The sequence below is a fragment of the Muscardinus avellanarius genome (genome assembly GCF_963383645.1).
Source record: "Muscardinus avellanarius genome assembly, chromosome: 7".
NCBI lineage: Eukaryota > Metazoa > Chordata > Mammalia > Rodentia > Gliridae > Muscardinus > Muscardinus avellanarius.
The window spans coordinates 117,537,092-117,556,048 of record NC_137793.1 but is presented as its reverse complement, the minus strand read 5'-3'; the positions used below and the strand labels follow the sequence as shown (position 1 = coordinate 117,556,048).

General features: G+C 56.5%; 1 protein-coding gene across 1 annotated transcript; it reads left to right on the top strand.

Moving 5' to 3' along the window:
* Nucleotides 1-248: 248 nt before the first annotated feature.
* Nucleotides 249-18,061, top strand: MGST3 (microsomal glutathione S-transferase 3; the record flags this gene model as incomplete). Its single annotated transcript, XM_080699185.1, has 6 exons — nucleotides 249-307; nucleotides 12,516-12,639; nucleotides 13,565-13,638; nucleotides 14,506-14,563; nucleotides 16,483-16,555; nucleotides 17,925-18,061. Exons 2-6 carry the CDS (start codon nucleotides 12,523-12,525, stop codon nucleotides 18,059-18,061), a joined length of 459 nt encoding a protein of 152 aa, XP_080555311.1. The 5' UTR covers nucleotides 249-307; nucleotides 12,516-12,522.
* Between the last annotated feature and the right edge of the window lie 896 nt (nucleotides 18,062-18,957).

The window sequence follows — 18,957 nt, the reverse complement described above, 5'->3', positions numbered from 1 at the left end:
GCGAACGCGCCCGACGGCTCGGGAAGGGCCACGAGGGGAGCTGGGGAGGGAGCGGACCCGTGGACTGGGGGTGGGAGGCCACGTCTGCCGGCGACCGCGACCTGGGAGAGGGCACGGCAGCCCCCTAGTGCGGGACGGGGGGCCCGGAACCCGGAGGCGCGCCCGGGCGCGAAGCCCCGCCCCGGGGCGTGGCCTGCGCCGAGTGGGCGTGGCCGTCTCGGAGCCGCCCCGCCCGCGGGAGGCCGGAGCGGGAGCCGCACCCAGGCAGCGCGGCGCGGCTCTGCACCCCGGACCGCGGGCGATCCAGGTGAGTGCGGGGTCCGGCGCTGAGCACCTGCGCAGGCGCCGCTCGGCGCGGGCCAGCCCCTGCCCGGCCCGTCGGCCCTCCGAGCGGGTCTGGAGCGAGGCCGGCGCGCTCGCCGCAGCTGGAGTCGCTCTCAAGGTCAGCTCAGCCCTGCTCGGCCCCTGCCTGCCCTGTCCTCCTCGTCCAGGGCTCCTCCGGGCCCCGAGCGGCCGGGCTGGCCAGCTGCAGGCCGGCGCAGGGCCGGGGCCGAGCGCTGCGGAGCTGCTGGGGCCGGAGGGGCCGCAGGGAGCCGCGCCCTCTCCCGGCGGACGCTGCTTCGGGGCCTGGGTCGTCGCCGCCGGAGGGCAGGAGGCCTCTGGGGCGAGGGGAGAGCCTTCTGTGGTCTCATCCTTCCCTCTCCGCAGTGCCCCTCGCGGGCGCCGCCGAGGTGGGGCGGCGGCAGGGCGTTGCTCGGGCGGCCGCGGGCTGTCGGTGAGTCACGGCCCCAAGTGTGGCTTCTGCTAATACTTTTCCCCGGGAGTCACGACTTTACGAGTAGCTCAGGGGACTCGTGAGTGTGGGAAAGGACGTGGAGTGAAAGCAGATGGGCGTGCGTCAGGAAGGGAAGGGCTGGGTGGGGGCTGCAAACCCCGGCTCGGGAGGAGGCCCCTGCCCCGGCGCGGTCTGGCGGGCTTGCCGGCTCGAGGTGGGGCTGAGCCCAGGCTCCTCGTGGGAAATCTGCAGGTCACCTGGGGCCTGCGATTCTGGAAGAGCCATGGGCCTGTTTTATTTCAGTAAATTCGGAAATGAGAGGAGATTATCTGAGGCAGAGGATCAAGAATGTTTATTCTCACAGAAGCTCAACTTAATTAAGGAATTAACGAAAAGAAAACAGCTTCCATCCAAACACTTTCACCCCTGGAAGACATTCTGTTAAGCCTCCCTCCTGACACAAAGTTACAGAAATAGAAAACTTTGTCAAGTGGTTTTTCTTTAACCAGTGTTACTATATATAAAACCAGTGATACTGTAGCCAGCCATAGAAGCTGGCTGCTGGGGCTTCCTTAGATTAAAAAAAAAAAAAAAGGCAGCCTTCCCCTTTATTTAGATTTCGTCCTGCTGGCCTAGAGCTCTGGGGGAACACAACTCTGAGAGTGAGGATCCTCCCACCCGGAGATCAGCACTGAGACGGAGCGCACAGGAGGGGACTTTACCCACCATACAGAAGTGCTCAGAAGCCCCGGGCAGCCTGGACGGAGGCAGATGTCAACCCAATCAGAACTACTTTAGTGCCTGCCCCACACCGAGGTGCAGTTAGACATACCATTTCCTATACATGTAAACATCCTGAGTCTGTATTCAGAGCACCATTACTGGCCACCGTGAAGCAAGAACCATTTTTGCAGTGCTGGGGATGGAACCCAAGGGCATTCTATACCTGAGTTACATCCCAGCCCCACTTTTATTCTTTATTTTGAAACAGGGTCTCACTGAGTTTCGAAGGGCCTCATTAAGTAGCTGAGGCTGTCAGTGAACCGTGATCCTCCTGACTCAGCCTCCCAAATACTGGGATTACAAATGTGTGCCACCACACCCATCTTCATTTAGCATTTTAGAGCAATGTTTGCTAGAAGAGCCAGGCGTGGTGGCTCACACTTGTGATTACAGTGCTTGGGAGGCTGAGACAGGAGGCTTGCAAGTTTGTGACCAGTCTCAGCTACTCAGTGAGGCCCTCCGCAACTTAGTGAGACCCCGTTTCAAAAATAAATAATAAAAAATAAGGCTGGGGATGTAGCTCAGAGATAGAATGCCTCTGGATTCCATTCCTACTACCAAAATAATTAGTAATAATAATAATAATAATAATAATAATAATAATAACAACAATAATAATAATAATACACTGCTACTATTTTTATGTTTGCTATTGACTATATTAACACTACTTATGACCATCTCTAGACAGGTTGTTGCTATATAAAATATCTTACAAGGTCTACTCACCTTCTATCTTTATGGGGAGATGTACACCAGTGGGATGATGGGAAACTGTGGCATCTCTCAAATGCAGCTGCAAAATCTTTTAAAGATTTCACAAGTGCCCTGTGATGCTTCACATTCTTTCTGGAGTTGGCCTGCACACATGACCTGGAGCATGGATTCTAAGATTTTGATGATTTAATCTACTCTTTTAACAAATGCCATTTTAGTTCTCTAATGCAATATCAAAGCTTCATTCTAAGTCCAGTCAGACATGGAAGAACTAAGTCACGGTGTTAGAAGAGCCGGCAGCCAGGGAGTCCCTCCACTTAATGGCTGGTACCCAGCAGGGCTCAGCATCTGCAGAGAATTGACAGCCGGCTGCCTGCATTTCTGGCCACGGAAACTCCAAGAGGTATCAGTGACTCATTCATAACCCCCTCTCGTATGGAAGTCAGAGCGCAGTGCCTCTGGCTCCAGGCTCCCGGGTAGTGTCGGTTTAGAGATAGGTGTGTGGGGACGGAGCTGTAAAATGAAGCGCCAGCTTCTGTGTGGCCCTCCTTGCACACGGCACGCCTGAGGATGGGGAAGCCATCTCCCTCCTGGGGTCTCCACCTCCTTTCTTGTGCCACAGTGCCACACGCATTCTGATGAAAATGTTCTTTTCTGGGTCTTCCCAAATCGTTATTATTAGTATTATTAGTGTTATTATTTCTTTTTCTTCTTGCTTTCTTCCAGATTAGAGACATGTCCGGCTCTGACCAGGCTTGGGGTCAATCATTAGCTGTCTGTTCTTGCTCACTTTATGCTCAGGGGAGGCCGGGGAGGTGGAGGCGTCCAGAGGTGCATTCTAACCTGCTCTCCCAGGCGGACAGCGGGCACACTGCAGCCAGACTGCCCGGGGAAGGGGCTTAGCTGTGTGTGCACACGCATACCTGTGTGTACACACGTGCTCAGTTTCTCCGCCATGTAAGAGAGGTCGTAACATAGAGATGCCACTAGGATTTAAATGAGTTAATATCAGCCGGGCATCATGGTGCACACTTGTCATCCCAGCATTCGGGAGGCTGAGACAGGAGGATCACTGTTCAAGGACAGCCTCAGCTACTTAGGGAGGCCCTCTGCAACTCAGACCCTGTTTTAAAATAAAGAATAAAACATAGGGCTGGGGGTGTAGCTCGGGGGTAGAATGTCCCTGGGTTCCATCCCATACCCCCCCCAAAAAAAAGAGTTAATATGATGAGCTGCTTAGAACAGGATCCGACCTAACTCAACATGTCCGCCACTCGTCAGTCAGCCATGGCCGCCTCTGTTTGTGCGGCTGTCCGCGTGTGCCACCCTCCCGCCCAGGCGCCTGCTCCTCCTCATGCAGGCGGCCTTTCCTGCCTGCAGACCTCTGTGCTCACTCTTTCTTTCATTCCCTTCTTTTCTTTGCTTTTCCTTGTACTGGGGGTTGAACCCAGGAGGCTGCTTTCTACCACTGAGCTACACCCCAGCCCTTCTAATTTTTAAAAAGAAGTCCCGCCAAGTTTCGGCAGCCGCTGCTGCTGCCTGTGCGCCTGCACACGGCACTGTCGGCTCTTACTCGGCTCTGTGCCCTCGTGTCTTGGCCCCTCCTCTGTGGCCGTCCTGCACCCACGCACCTGGCTGTGTATGTTGGAGGCGGCGCCCGCCGTCCCGGTGCCTGGAGCGGCCCTGAGTGTCCTGGGCTGTAGCAGTGGCCGGCCGGAAGGCGGTCGCGTTCTGAGCAGAAGCTGCAGCCAGGGTGAAGCTTGGACTTTGGGGCGGGCGGCCCTCTGTAGTGCTTGTCCTGCGCTGTTACCAGGTCAGCCTCGCTCAGTGAATTTTGCGGTGCTGTCCTCTGTTGCTGTCCTTGTGTTTCCTTCTGTATCCGGTGGCTTCCCCCGCCTCTCCTCCCCCTCCGAGGTTGCTGCCTTAGACCTTCGCAAGCCTCGCACAGACAGTCTCTGGGGCACAGACAGTCTCTGGGGCCGAGTCTCATGGGAGGCCCAAGGCCAGGTGCTCAGCGACCCCCCCCCCCTGCTTAGAGTTAAGGGACTCAATCCTGAGCCTGGAGCCTGGAGCCTGGGAAGCTGCTGCCATGCCCGCGGCCCCAAGGCTGGTGTCCCTAAGCTCCCGGAGCAGAGCTGGTGTTTTCCCAGGGGAGAGCGTCCCCAGCCCAGTGTCTGTGTTCTCTGCCTTGAAACACAGGCCCAGAACCCCAGGGGAGGAAAGGGAGCTGCTTACCTGGCCTTAGAAGGGTTTGCACCAGTACAGGCTTGTCCCACATCACCCAGAACAAGGGCTTGGCCTGGAGCACCCTCCCGATCCGCCCCTCCCCGCCCCCAGCAGCGCGGTAATGTATTACACGATCTCAGTACTGACAGCTCCCCAGTGTGCGGGAATTAAAATAATATCTGGAATTTGAATAATTTATGTGGCCAAGCTGTGGTTAATTTTAAATTTTTTTTGTATGTGCAGTACTAGGCATTGAACTCAGGGGCATTCTACCTCTGAGCTACACCCCCAGCCCTATTTGTTATTTTTATTTTGAAGCAGGGTCTCACTAGGTTGACGAGAGTCTCATTACTAGCCGAGTCTGTCCTCAAACCTGCAATCCTACTTTCTCGGCTCCCAAGTTTTGGGATTCCAGGCATGAGCACCACGCCCAGCTCCCTCCGCCCACTGGTACTGGGAAGGAGACTCAAGCGCTCACCGCTGAGCTACTCCCCAGCTTCTTTTTAAACAAAGTCTCACGAAGTTGCTGAGACTGGCCTCAAACTTGTGATTCGTCCGGCTCAGTCTCCCAAGCACTGGGATTACAAGTGTGTGCCACCACACCTGGCTCTTAATGTCATTTAAACCTAGCAGTTATTTGGAGGTTTGACACTCAAAAATTTTTATCTGTTTCAAACAGAAGTCGACCAGAACTGGCAAGTCTTAAAAACAGGAATCCTAAGAAACCCCAAGGGCTCCCTAATTACCTCTGTGCTCCTGCCGTCTGGCACCTTACGCTTTTGTGGCTTCGAGTAGGCCAGGGAAGATCAGCTGGACAATCAGGAGGGAAAGATGAGGCTTATCCCTTTGTGGAAACATCTGGGGGCCAGGGTGAGGCTGGGCAGCCCCCAGGAGGAGCTTTCGGGGAGCCAGGTGCCCCAGCGCCGCCTCTGGCCAAGTGGACCCGTCTGGGGTCCGGGACTTGGGGGATCAGTGTCAGACATTCAGACCAACCCTTCGCCCAAGGTTGCCGTCCTTGGACGTTACTGTCATCACGACATTAATGTTTCCCATGTGATAAAAAGGTCCCTCTGGAGGAAAGAATCAACTGGTATCACAGGCAACCAAGGCTTTACGGAGACTCCAAGCTGGACATGAGAATGCTTCAGTACTGTCCCACTCCTGGGAGCATTAAATCAAAGGCACTGAGCTGGTGTGGTAGCGCACACCTGGAACCCCAGCACCCGAGGGTCTGATACAGAGGATCGCAGGTTCGTGGCCAGCCTCAGCCACCTAGCAAGGCCCTCGGCAACTCAGGGAGACCCGGTTTCAAAATAAAATAGAAAATAGAACTGAGGGCATAGCTGCTCAGAGCTAGGTAGAATGCCCCTGGGTTGATCCCCAGTACCAAGTGTGTGTGTGTGTGTGTGTGTGTGTGTGTGTGTGTGTGTGTGTAAAAGGCTCCACCTGAAAATAGTGCGATTTGAGAAGACCATCACGGTGGAAGAGTGGCTACCCTTATCCACACAAGGTGTTATTTATGGGCCAAGAAAGAGCCAAAAGGCAAAGTCCTTCCCCCCTAAAAATCTTATTGTCATTTAGTGAAAGCTAATGTGCTGGCGAGGCGTGGCGGTGCACGCCTTAATCCCAATACTTGGGAGCCGAGGCAAGAGGATGGCACAGGAGGATCACACATCTGAGACCAACCTCAACAATTTAGCAAGGCCCTCAGCAGCTTAATGACCCTGTTTCAAAATCAAAAGAGCTGGAGGTAGACTGTCCCTCGGCCAGTCCCCAGTACCAAAAAGAAAAATACAGTGCTGTGAGTTCATGATGGGAAGTGGCAGCTATTTGAGGAAAGTGGCCAGATCCACACACCCTGCCCCTTCCTCCGTTTGCGCAATGCCCCTGTGCCCTGGGGACTTCCATCAGGGCCAAGCGAGCAGGACTGGGTAAGGGTGGGTGAGGCTCCGCTGCTGGGAGCGGCCCTCGAGTGCGCCTGGGCACGCCTCGCTGAGGCGGAGCCCTGCCCGGTGCGATAGCAGCGCAGGAACTGGAGGAGAGCCCCAGCCAAGCTGCAGCGCGGGTCAGGTTCTCAGGAGATCTAGCCCACAACTCCTGAAGGGGAACGCCTGTGCCCCAAGAGAACCCTCGTTGCCAACTCAGAACTGCGAGGGAAGTACTTCTGGGTTAGAAGACCTGGATGCACCGAGCCCCCGCGTGAGACTAGACAAGGTGCTGCAGCCCCCCCCCTTTCTGTTTCAGTGGTGGTGGTGGTACTGGGAATTAAACCCAGGGACATTTTACCTCTGTGCTACACTCCCAGTCCTATTTTATTTTTTATTTTGAAACAGGGTCTCACTAAGTGGCGGAGGGCCTCCCTAAGTAGCTGAGGCTGGCTGCGAACCTGCAATCCTCCCGTCCCAGCCTCCCAAATACTGGGATTACCAGCGTGCGCCACCACGCCTGGCTGCAGCTTCTCGCACGCCCTGGTGACTAGCGGTGCGGGGAGCCCTTGGCCCAGCGCTGCTCTGTCCACCTGGAGACCGCCAGCCCTCTCTGGCCCCGGGCACCTGCGCCCTCCTAGAAATCCAAACGGCCTGGGTGCCCTGCTGCCCTTGGCCCACACCCCACCGCTCAAACCGCTGCATAATTTTCTTCCTCCAACCAATAGATTCTCTGCCAAACCATGTTCAGCAGGTAATAAATACTTTGGCAAAGTTACAAATAGAAATGGTGCTGTTTTAAAGATATCACAGAAATGATCTAGTTTCTGAGATATTCTCAAAAGGAGTGTCCATGAAAACCCACCCCTCGTAATTAATGGTGAAAACCGGGAGACTGCTTTCCCGAGGCGGGCATGAAGCAGGCCTGCTGCGCCTGCCCCTCTGTGGGTGCTGGCGAGGGCGGTCGGTCAAGAGGACATGACAGTGAGGAAAGGTGTGCCCTGGAGGAGCGGCAGCAAGGTCTTTGCAGGTGACGTTGTCCTGCATGTCAAGTCTTCCCAAGACCCGGGTGTGCTCTGCCTCCAGCTGCCAGGTCCCACTCTGAGGAACAGTAAAGTCCAGGATCCGCAGGCGGCTTGCATGGGCGCTGTGCCCGAGGCCAGGAGGAAGCCGACCTGTGCGTGAGGGGCAAGCCGGCGCGGGAGCGGAGTGAACGCTGGGTCTGCCTGCTCTCAGACCCGCTCCGCACGCCTCCGCAGGGGCTGGGCTCCTACCCTCACGACTGCCAGGAGGGCTCCTGCAAGGATGGAGGTCGCATACGTTGAGTCTCTTCCAGTGCCTGGCACGAGAAGCACTCAGCAGGTGCCAGCGGTGCCATTAGGCAGATAGCACACCGCAGCGGCATGGTTTCCTACTTGCTGTTTCTGCCAGGTGGGACGAAAAACCTCTGCAAAGTTCATTGGCGGTCCTGTTCAGTGTGTGTGTGTGTGTGTGTGTGTGTGTGTGTGTGTGTGTGTGTGTTACGGGTGTGTGGTGTGGAACCCAGAGGCTTTCTACCTCCGGGCTATACTCCCAGACCTTTTTTATATTTTATTTGGAAACAGGGTCTCACTAAGTAGCTGAGGCTGGCTTTGAACCTGTGCGATCCTCCTGTCTCAGCCTTCCAAGTGCGGGGATTATAAGTGTGCGCCACCACGCCCAGCTCACTGTTTCAAAATAAAGAATAAAATAGGGCTAGGCATATAGCTCAGAGGTAGACTGCCCCTGGCCTCAAGCCACAGTACTACAAAAAAGGAGGGGGGAAGGAGGTGGAGGAGGAGAAGAAATGAAATAAAATACAAGCAGAAGTTGGGCACAGATGCACACCTGTAATCCCAGTATTGGAGGCTGACCCAGGAGGGTCACAGGTTTGGGGCCATCCCACAGTAACTTAGCAAGACTCTTTAGAAAAATAATAATAAAGGACTAGGGATGGAGCTCAGAGGCAGAATGCCCCTGGATTCAATCCCCAGCACCACACACATGCACACAAAAATACAGAGAGAAGCCCTATAGCTCACGCTGCCTGTGCACCTTGTGGAGACAGGCCTGGAGCAAGAAGTCTGTCTTGTGGATCACACAAGGGTGGCTGGTGACTGAGCAGCTGTGTAATCTCTAAGGCCTGACGTGACTTCGAGCAGCACGCGTGGGGAAGCGAGTTATCAGTGCCCCAAGCAGGTCCAGGTCCTGGAAGCTATCAGCGCTCCCGGGCCAGCACAGCCGGGTGTGGCTGGGCTGCCCGGGGTGCGGCCACCGTGCCCCGACTGCCCTGACCTTCCCAGTGCACGCTAGCACACGCAAAGCCAGCTCTCTGAAACGCCCACCTCTTTGTCCCGGAGTCTCAGGAATAAGAATCTAGTGCGTGATGAAGCGTTTTTGCCCTTTATTGAAGTGAACTGGTCCTTTAAGGACAAGCCACAACGTCTTCGCCACCTGGATTTGAGCCCCAACCATGACACAGCTTTTCTCTGGTCCTGATCCCTTTCTTGTTTGATTCATAATTCCGTTTCAGTGGACGCTTCTGAAAGAAGGAAAGGAAACTTGAGTTGCTTAGGCACACCCTTCACTCCAGGCCCTGTCCAGATAGGAGCACGTCCGGTGTGTGCCCCGGGCAGGGAGCCGTTCCTGAAGGCACCCAGAGCCGCCGCAGGCTCAGTGTCCATGAGTGCCCGCTGGGCCCTGGGCGGCGTGGGAGGTGCTGGGTAGCTCAGTGGCCGCTGCCCCTGGCCGCGCTCAGTACTGGTTGTTACGGAACTTGAAGGCTCTTCCTTTCCCTGGGCGCGAGGAGGTGCGGGAGGAGTGCGCGCCCTCTCGGAAGGCCACCTTCTGGGCTCCGCCTCTACACCTCGCTCAGGAGTCGCCCTCTTGGGAGGGCGGGTGCCCCGCGCCTCCTGCCTCGCCTGAGCGTGGGGTCCTCTGCTCGCCAGCCACGCCGCCTGGGGCTCCGGGGCCCCTTCTCTGTGGCCCTCTGCCTGCCCAGCGTCCCCTGTTCCTGGCTCTCCTTGCCCCCATCCAGGCTCAGCCTCGTGCAGAACCTTCCCAAAGCATGAGGAGCACGGCTTCCCTGGGGGGCAAAGCCCTGGCAGACGTGCTCAGCCCTCAGAAGAGGGCTCAGTGGTGAATACTCGCCTCCAGTTTAGGACCAGATTCTAGGACCTAGTGACTTGGGAGGCCCAGACAGGAGGATTGCAAGCTCTAGGAGAGCCCAGGCAACTTTGTGAGACCCTGTCTCAAAAAGGAAAAGAAGGGAGAGCCGGGCGTGGGGGCGCACGCTTGTAATCCCCGCGCTTGGGAGGCTGAGACAGGAGGATCGCATGGGTTCGAAACCAGCCTCAGCTACTTAGGCTCTCAGCAACTTAGTGAGACCCTTTTTCCAAATAAAGTAAAACAGGTCTGGGATTATAGCCCGGAGGTAGAAAGCCTCTGGGTTCCACCCCCAGTGCTACAAAAAAAAGTAAAAAAAGGGAGAGCGAGGGGTGTATGTCAGTGGTGGAGCACCCCTTGTTCATCCCAGCACCACAAAAATAAATAAATCAGTGAGGGTTTCCTGCCTGCAAAGAGATGTCTACTCAAGATGCACCCTTTGTCTAGCCACGCTTTCCAGTCAGAACAGAGCTCAATGACGAAGCCTGCAAACTCTGGTGTTTCAGCCAGGCTTGGTGGCACATACCTGTAAATCCCAGTGTGTGGGAGGCTGAAACTAGAGGACTGCAGATCCAAGGCCAGCCTCAGCACTTTAGCAAGACTCTCGGCAATCTAGCAAGACGCTGCTTCAAAACAAAAAAATAAAAAGGGCTGGAGGTTTAGCTCAAAGGCTGAATGCCTCTGGGTTCAATCCCTAGTACCAGAAAAAAAATAAAAAATAAAAAATTCTAGTGCTTTGCTGGGCCAGCTGGCATGGTTTCATGAACAGCCCTGAAACCTGCCCTGGTCTCACCGCTGGCTCCATCTGCCCAGCCTCCACCTCCTTTCTGTACAGTGGCGCTGACTGAAAGTGGCAGGAGGCGCTGCCGGGACGGGGTGGCCTGGGCCCCCAGGGAGCCCGGCGGCCACTGGTGGCCCTCGCCTCGGCAGCCCGGTGGCGAGTGTCTGGAAGGGGCTCTGGGCCGACTCACAAACTCAGACCTAAAGCAAATTGCTTAACTTTACTGTCCTGGCAGAGGCAGCTGCACTGTAGGCGAGAGCTGCCCAGGCCTGAGTGGGGCTAAGTGGGGACTCTGGTGGGCTGGGAAGCAGCGACTTCAGCGTATATTATCAGAGAGGGGTTCAGAATTAACAGCATAGCTTGGTTTTAGTAACTTCCACTGTGGCTTCTCACACCCCTGGTTTTCTAGGCCTGGGAAGGGAGGAAATGACAGGCCCTGGGAAGGCAGCCAGGGGAGCTGGCCCCGCCAGGGAGGGCAGGAGGGAGGCAGCAATGGCCGGCCTCCTGCGCTGAGTCACGGGGCAGTGCCCGCCCGCCCCAGCCTGGTAAGACTGTAGACCGAGGGCCGGCCGGGGCCAGATCTCCGGGGCGGAGGCTCTCCTGCTGTAGCGCCAAGCCAGGAAGGGACTTACCCGGAGGGCCGAGCTGCTTGCCCGAGAGAGTAAGTACTGAGGAGGCTGCTCTGGCCCCGGGAGGTCAGCCTGGGTTCTCAAGCAGGACGGAGAGGGGACAGTGGAGCCATGTGCATCTGAACTGGAGTCCCAGGCCGCGGCCTTCTGTTTCAGACGCCCGGACATCAGCCATCGCCTGGGCGGGGTTGGGGAACAGGCTGCTGCCGCCTGGGCTGGTTGATGGGGGAGCTGGAGCAGTCTGCACCAGGGGCACCTCCTGGGCCCGGGGCAGACGGAGCTGGACCGCCGTGGGCTGGGCATTGGGCAGACGGAGATGGACCGCCGTGGGCCGGGCATTGGTGTGCTGCCCGCTGAACGCCAGGGAGCAGTGGCAGGCCGCGGGCAGCTGGCCCACGGGTCGTGAAGCACGAGGTGGCCTGGCGGGCTCCCTGGCGCCTGCGAGGCCTGCTTTCCTGCTCCACCCGCTGCTCCCTCTGCACCCCCAGGGCAGCCGAGCCGCAGCAGCCCGCTCCACCCAGCCGCCATATTGGCTTGGATTGCCCTCTTCCTCCTCCCCTCCCTCCTCCATGCCTGTCAAAGTAGGTAACAGGCCAGTTCTGAGTGGCCATTTGACAGCGTCCTGGCTGCTTCGCAGGCTCAGGACCGCGCTCTGCTTTCAGAGCGCCCGCGGGGCCCTCCCGTCCCTGTGAGGTGCCGCTGCAGGACCCAGGCTGGCTGCACCTGGCCTCGGGTGTGTCCCCGCCACAGACAGCACGCTGCCATCCACTGTGTACAGATTGTATCCGTTTTTTTATTTCTGTTTCCTCTCTGTTTCTTCCTCTAATTTAATCTGTTAGTATTATGTCAATTAAAAATTTTGCTTTCCACTGGGCGTGGTGGCGCACACTTGTAATCCCCGGGCTTGGGAAGCGGAGACAGGCGGATGGCGCTGGTTCAAAGCCAGCCTCACTGGCTTAAAAGACCCTGTTTCCAAATAAAAATATATAAAATAGGTCTGGGAGTGTAGCCCGGAGGTAGAAGTGTTTCCAGGAACCTCAGTACCACCCCCAAAAAAATAATAATAATTAAAAATAAATAAAGAGATTAAAAAATAGGGCTGGGGGTGTAGCTCAGAGTTAGAATGCCCCTGGGTTCCATCCCCAGTACCAAAAAAAGAAAAAAGAAAATGCTTTTTAAGCCAGGTGTGGTGGTGCATGCTTTTAATCCCAGATCTTGGGAGGCCGAGACAGGAAGATCGGTTCAAGGACAGCCTCAGCAAGTAGTGAGACTCATCAACATAGCAAGACCCTGCCTCAAAAAATAAAGCAGAGCGGGCAGCTCAAAGGTAGAACGCCCCTGGGTTCAATCCCTAATGCCACAGAAAAGAAAAAGAAGGGGGAGGGAGGGAGGGGAGCCAGCTCTCTGCAGTCTTACCAGCTCATCAGCGTGCAGTTCCTGCTAAGGAGGCTGGTACCGCCCAGCAGCATCCCACCGTGCCCTGCTTCCCTCCACAGCGCCAAGATGGCCGTCCTCTCCAAAGAATATGGCTTCGTGCTGCTGACTGGCGCCGCCAGCTTTGTGATGGTGCTTCACCTGGCCATCAACGTCGGCAAGGCCCGCAAGAAGTATAAGGTGGAGGTGAGTGGAAATGGCCGGCGCATGTGCAGCCTGCCCGGGCCACGCGGCGCTTCTCCGGGAGCTCCTCCTCGGCCGCGGAGGGCGGGCGAGTAGTCACTGCGGGTGGTGGCAGCCTTAGGACAGGACCTGCCAGAGACTCTGCTCCTTCATGGTAGGAAGGAGCCCACAGATATGGGGCCCGCTAGGACGCAGTTTCCACCTTGCTTGACTTCACTTTTCTGGAGACTCCAGGATGCTGGGCCACAAACAGTATGCTCTGGAGGAGAGTTCTTTTCTAAAAGGATTAGACGGCCGCATGGCTTCCCGGCGTGCCACTTGGGAATGACGTGTCAAAGCCGAACATGGCGGCACACGCTTCTACTCCCAGCACTCGGGAGGCCGAGACGGGAGGGTCGCAGTGATTTGTGGCCAGGCTCAGCTACTTAGGCCTTTTGCAACTCAGTGAGACCCTGTTTCAAAATGAATAAAGAATTTTAAAAGGGCTGTGGGTGTAGCTCGGAGGTAGAATGACTCTGGGTTCCATCCCCAGTACCGGAAAAAAAAAAAAAAAAATTCAGGCTAGGGGTGCCGCGCAGAGGCAGAATGTCCCCGGGTTCAATTCCAAACAAAAACAAAAACAGTACTCACCCACTGGGCTGCGTTGGCCCATTAAGGGGATCGGGATCTCTAAGGAGGTGGTGTTGGAGGACTCGGGAAGCGGCCTTTTCCCCGCAGTGTCTGTAACGCGGCCACAGCCCACGGCCCCGCAGCCAGCTCCAGCTCACGATCTCATCACCGACACGGGGCAGACACACCACGCGGGCTTCTGCGAACTGAGACCTGGGAATACTTGGCAGAAATCAAATGGGCATCTGGCAAGGGCATGGTGGCAGATGACGCGGGACCTGTGACTCTGGCCGTCTGATCAGTGTGCTTCCGTTAACAGTACCCCGTCATGTACAGCACAGACCCCGAAAACGGACACATCTTCAACTGCATCCAGAGGGCGCACCAGAACACGTGAGTGCCGCCCGCGGCCGGGCCCCGTGGTGGCGTCTCCTGTCCTGCACTCGGCCCGTGCTGGGTCACGACGGCGAGGACCCATGGCACCGCGGTGAAGTGTCATGAAAGGCTGCGTGTGTGCACGGGCGCGTGTCACACCTGTCATCCCAGGGCCTGGGAGGCTGAGGCAGGAGGATCTCAGGTTCATGGCCGGCCTCCGTAACACAGTGACTAGCAAGACCCCATTTCCAAGCAAAAAAATTAAGAGGGCTAGGGTGTCGCTTGGACGTAGAATGCCCGAGTTCAATCCCCAGTACCACGGAAAACAACAACAAATAAAGGATGTGCATTCGGGAGGCTGAGACCAGAGGATCGCGGTTCGCGGTCAGCCTCGGCTACTTAGGGAGCCCTCCGCAACTCAGTGAGACCCTGTTTCAAAATAAAGAATAAAAAGTAGGCCAGGGGGTATAGCTCGGAGGTCAAATGCCCCTGGGTTCCACCCCTGGACCCGCGAAATAAATAAGGAATAGAAAATAGATTGGAGGTAGAATGCCCCTGGGTTCCATCCCCAGTAGCAACAACAAAACAAAATGTTGAGGAACCTTCCAGCACATCACCAGCAGGTTCCTTCTCAACCCCCCCCGGGGGGGGGGGCTCGGGTCCAGAGGCGTGGGTCTGTGGGCGGCCAGCCCCAGCCTCGGGGGCTTGCAGGACAGGAGTGAGTCCGGCGCATGCAGAGCAGATGCGGCGGGACCCCGGGCCCCTTCTCCCTCCGGCCGGGCGCTGGTGCGAACTCGGATCCCCGCAGGCGCCATGGGGGTGTGTCTAGCTCTGCGTAGCCTGCTGTCACGTGGCCGTCTCTAACGGGTTCCTCTGTCTCTCCAGGTTGGAAGTCTACCCTCCCTTCCTGTTTTTCCTAGGAGTTGGAGGTGTTTACCACCCGGTAAGTTTCTCCGGCGCCGCTTGTCCACGTGGATGGAGTCATTGCTCCCGGGGAGGGAAGGAGAGGGACGGGGTGGGCCGTCAGCATCTTGACAGCTTGCGTTGCAAGAGCTGCTGCAGCGTCTTCCTCTTTGGTGCTGGGACTGAACCCTGCAGCATTCTACCTCCGAGCTGCACCCTCAGCCCTTTTCATTTGGAAACAGCGCCTTGCTACGTTGCCGGGGCTGGTTTCGAACCTGCGATCCTCCTGTCTCAGCCTCCCAAGACTGGAATTTCAGGCATGTGCCACCACACTCAGCCTTAAGAAGGTTTTAATTATTTGCTACAAAATTCTTTAAAGCAGTTGGCATTTCCCCCATTTTGGTTTTAGAGATAAGGAAAAGTCTCCTGGATACCATTTAACTTTCAGGAGGTTAAATAGCTACCTAGTGGAAGAAGCAGACTTTGAACCCAGACTGTGTGGCCCATTCAAGTCCAGGAGTGTTCCCGTGGGCGTGTTCGTTTGCACCGCAAACACCACGAGGTCACAGCGGGCACTGGCAGAGCGCCGGGCCTGGGGCGAGCGCAGCCTGAGTGCAGAGGCACCCAGCCGGGAGACGGGCAGGGTGCGCGGACAGGGGGTGGCCGGCACAAGGCTGCAGGAAGGGGGCCTTGCAGAGAAAGGCAGCGAAGCAAACCTGCAGCTTCAGGGAGCAGAGCAAGGGAGAGCAAGGGCCAGGCACCTCACAGGAGCCTGCTGGTCTGTGGGGGGACTGTTCAAAGGCCCTGAGGCAGTAGAGGAAGGGGAGCTGGATGGGGCCAGCACTGGGGCCTCTGGGCTGCCCTGTGGGCCACAGGCTTGCCCTGCACCTAGTTTTATCTGAGCCTGATCAGCCACCATTGGGTCAGAATATCTGAGCTGGGTCTGCCTCGAGTCTCCCTCCGCTGAGGACCGTCAGGGCTTCACAGTCCCCCAGCCCGCTCCTGACGGCCTTGTGTGGCGCAGGCTGCCAGGGTGGCACTCTCGCCATTGGCGACCGGGAGGCCTGCGTTTTTGTAAGGAAACTCAGCTGCCCTGGGTGGCGCAGGGCAGGCGTTTCTCTGCGCTGTCCCTTTCCTAGGCACTTAGCAGTCGGCTTAGCCCAGGAAGCTCCTCTCTCCAGCCTGACGTCACCGGGCGTCCCCCAGCCCGCCCCGCTCCACTTCCCCGGAGCCTGTCGTAGGGCTTCCACAGACGGTAAAGAAGGCCTGGCGGAGCCTGCAGCTGCAAGATGGGGCTTGGAGAGCAGGGTTTTTATTTTCGGCTGTCCATCCTCCTGCTGACATTTAGCTTCACCCAAAGTCAACTCCACATGCAGTGACCTGCCCCAGGGGTCCGCAAGGCGCTGGGGGAGGGTCACTCACGGCCCCTGCTGTCCCCCTGGCCCCTGAGTCTCCAGGCTGGCAGCCCATGGAGGCCTCGCTATCACACTTGAGTTTTTGCTCTCTTACTGGGGCAAGGCCACATCCCGCTCCCCTCTGGAGCCCGAGTGCACCGGGCCCAGCCGCCGGCTGCCTGTTCCAGTGCTGGGTTCACAGAGACACCGCCGCCCATGGCAGCTGGAGTTTGCTCAGGGGACATTGGAGACGCCAGGGCCTGCCCTTCGGCCCTGCCTGCCTCCTCCTGGGCTCTAGCACACATCCCTCGAGTTGTCCAGGCCGAGACAGAAGGCCCCTTCCAGCCCACCTGCAAGAAGCCTGGTGCTCGGCGCCAGGTCGCAGAAGGGACCGCCGGTGTTTGGTTTTCCCGACTGAACTGGCCAACATCACTCTACCCGATTGCTGGTGCCTGAGCACATCATGCGGCTTTGAACTGTGGGCCGCACTGGACACTCACTGCTAGGCCTTAATCAAGTTTGCCTGTTTCTTTCATACAAAATTAACAGAGCCCTTTTATCCCAGCGTATAGTCTCTGGCTTGGGCGTGGCCTGGATCGTCGGACGAGTCCTTTATGCATATGGCTACTACACGGGAGGTAAGCACACTCTGACGTCAGCCAGGGGCCTTAGAACGTTAAAGGCTACGCTGCTCTGTTTCTGATCATTAAAGTCAAAGGCTGGTTATCTTTATTTATTTTTTTTAACTAATTTTGAGTCATTAACCAAAGCCTGCCTGCCTGCCTGCCTCACTGTGTTGTCTGGGAACTCTGGGGCTGAGTCCTCCTGCCTCAGCCTCCCAAGAGCTGGGACTACAGGTGGCCACCACCTCACCTGGACCCAAACCTACCTTGTGTGTGTGCGGCGCTGGGGACTGAGGCCAGGAGCATTCCACCTCTGACCCATACCCCCAGCCCTAGTTTTTTTTTAACAGGGTGTCACTAGGTTGCCGAGACTGGCAGAAAACTTGCAGTCCTCCTGTCTCAGCCTCCCAAGGACTGATACTACTAGTGTTTGCCACCATGCCCAGCCCAAAACTTAAATCTTTGAACTGGGCATTTCCCATGTACCAGTTTCTCTTATGGACTCTGCATTTGCTATCTAACCTTACAGCAATTCTGTATATAAGGAATAACAGCCCATTTTATAGATGAAGAGACTGAGGTATAGAAAGCGCAAGGCTGCAGGCCACCTCGCTGCTCAGGATGAACTGGCAGGATTCAGCCCCAGGCGGCTTGACTGCAGGCCTCGCCCATTACGATTTACCTGAGAGAGAAGGGCGGAGAAGATATTTTTGACTATGCTTACTTTGAAAAACATAGAAATAGCCAGGTGTGGTGGCACACATTTGCAATCCCAGCACTTGGGAAGCTGAGACCGGAGGATCGCAGTTTGCAGCCAGCCTCAGCTACTTAGTGAGGCTCTCAGCACCTTAGGGAGACCCTGGTTCAAAGTAAAGAATAGGAAGTAGAACAAACGCCCCTGGGTTTTATCCCCAGTACTTGAGGGGGGGAGGGGGGAGGGAGAGAGAGAGAGAGAGAGAGAGAGGGAGAAAGAGAGAGAGAGAGACAGACAGACAGACACTGACTTTCAGAAGCCTTTGAGCACAGATGCTTTATTATCCCGTCATTTTTCTTTCTTCTTTGGTACTTTGGCACTGGGCATTGAACCCAGGGGCATTCCACCTCCAAGTTACATCCCTAGTCCTGTTTGATTTTTATTTTGACGCAGGTCTTGCTAGGTTGCTGAGAGGCTCACTACTTGCTGAGGCTGACCGTGAGCCTGCGGTCCTCCTGCCTCAGCCTCCCGAGTCCCGGTTTGCAGGCGTGCGGCTTCCCCGCAGTGTCTGGTGTTCTGGAGGCCCCGGACCAGAGCCGGTAGCGCCCCGCGGCCGTGCTGCTGGGCGCGCACGATGCCACGCAGGCGAGGCTGGCGACCTCCTGCTGACATCCCTTCCTTCCCTTTCAGACCCCAGCAAGAGGAACCGCGGGGCCGTGTCATCTCTCGCCCTCTTTGCCCTGATGGGCACAACCGTGTGCGCCGCCTTCCAGCACCTCGGCTGGGTGCGACCTGGCCTGGGCACCGGGCCCAGGAGCTGCCACTGAGCAGCCATGGGGACTCTGCCGCGCGTCCATTTTGAACAACTGACCTTTATTTCTAGTGACTTTTTGTTTTCTTAAATATAATAAAAACTTCTTGGCACCAGCCTCATACCTAGACCTCCTGACTCTCCGCTCTTTTCATGTCTCTCTGAAATAACTGGCGCGTCATATGAACTGCACTGTGGTGAGAGGCTACAATGCCCCGATAAAAGGATTTTAAAAAGTCAATGAGCAGCCGGGCGTGGTGGGCACACTTGTGATTCCAGCATTCGGGAGGCTGAGACAGGAGGATCGTGGTTCACGGACAGCCTCAGCTACTTAGGCCCTCCACAACTTAGTGAGACCCTGTCTCAAAATAAAGAATAAAAAATAGGTCTGGGGGTATAGCTCGGAGGTTGAATGCCGCTGGGTTCCATCCCAGACCCGCAAAAAAAAAAAAAAAAAAAAAAAATCAATAAGCAAGCTGGGTGTGGTGGTGCGTGCTTATAATCCCAGCATTTGGGAGGCTGAGACAGGATGATCACAGGTTCTACACCAGCCTCCACAACTCAGTGAGGCTTACATCAACTTAGCAAGATCCTGTTTCCAAATAAAAAATAAAATAGGGCTGGGGGTGTACTCAGAGGTAAAATGGCCCGGGGTCAATCCCCAGCACCACACACACAAATTAAACAAATGAATAAAATCCTTGGTTGGTTCCCACTAGTGAGGAGGAGCCGCAGGGATGGAGCACCCTCCTGACCTGCCGGCGACTCGCGAGTGAGTGAACTGGAGAAAAGCCTGCTACGGTGACACGGTCCTCATCACACCCAGCAGCGCAAACTCAAGGGAAGCCGGGCGTGATGGCGAACGCCAGAATCCCAGCACTTGGGAGGCTGAGACAGAAGGTCGTGTGCACG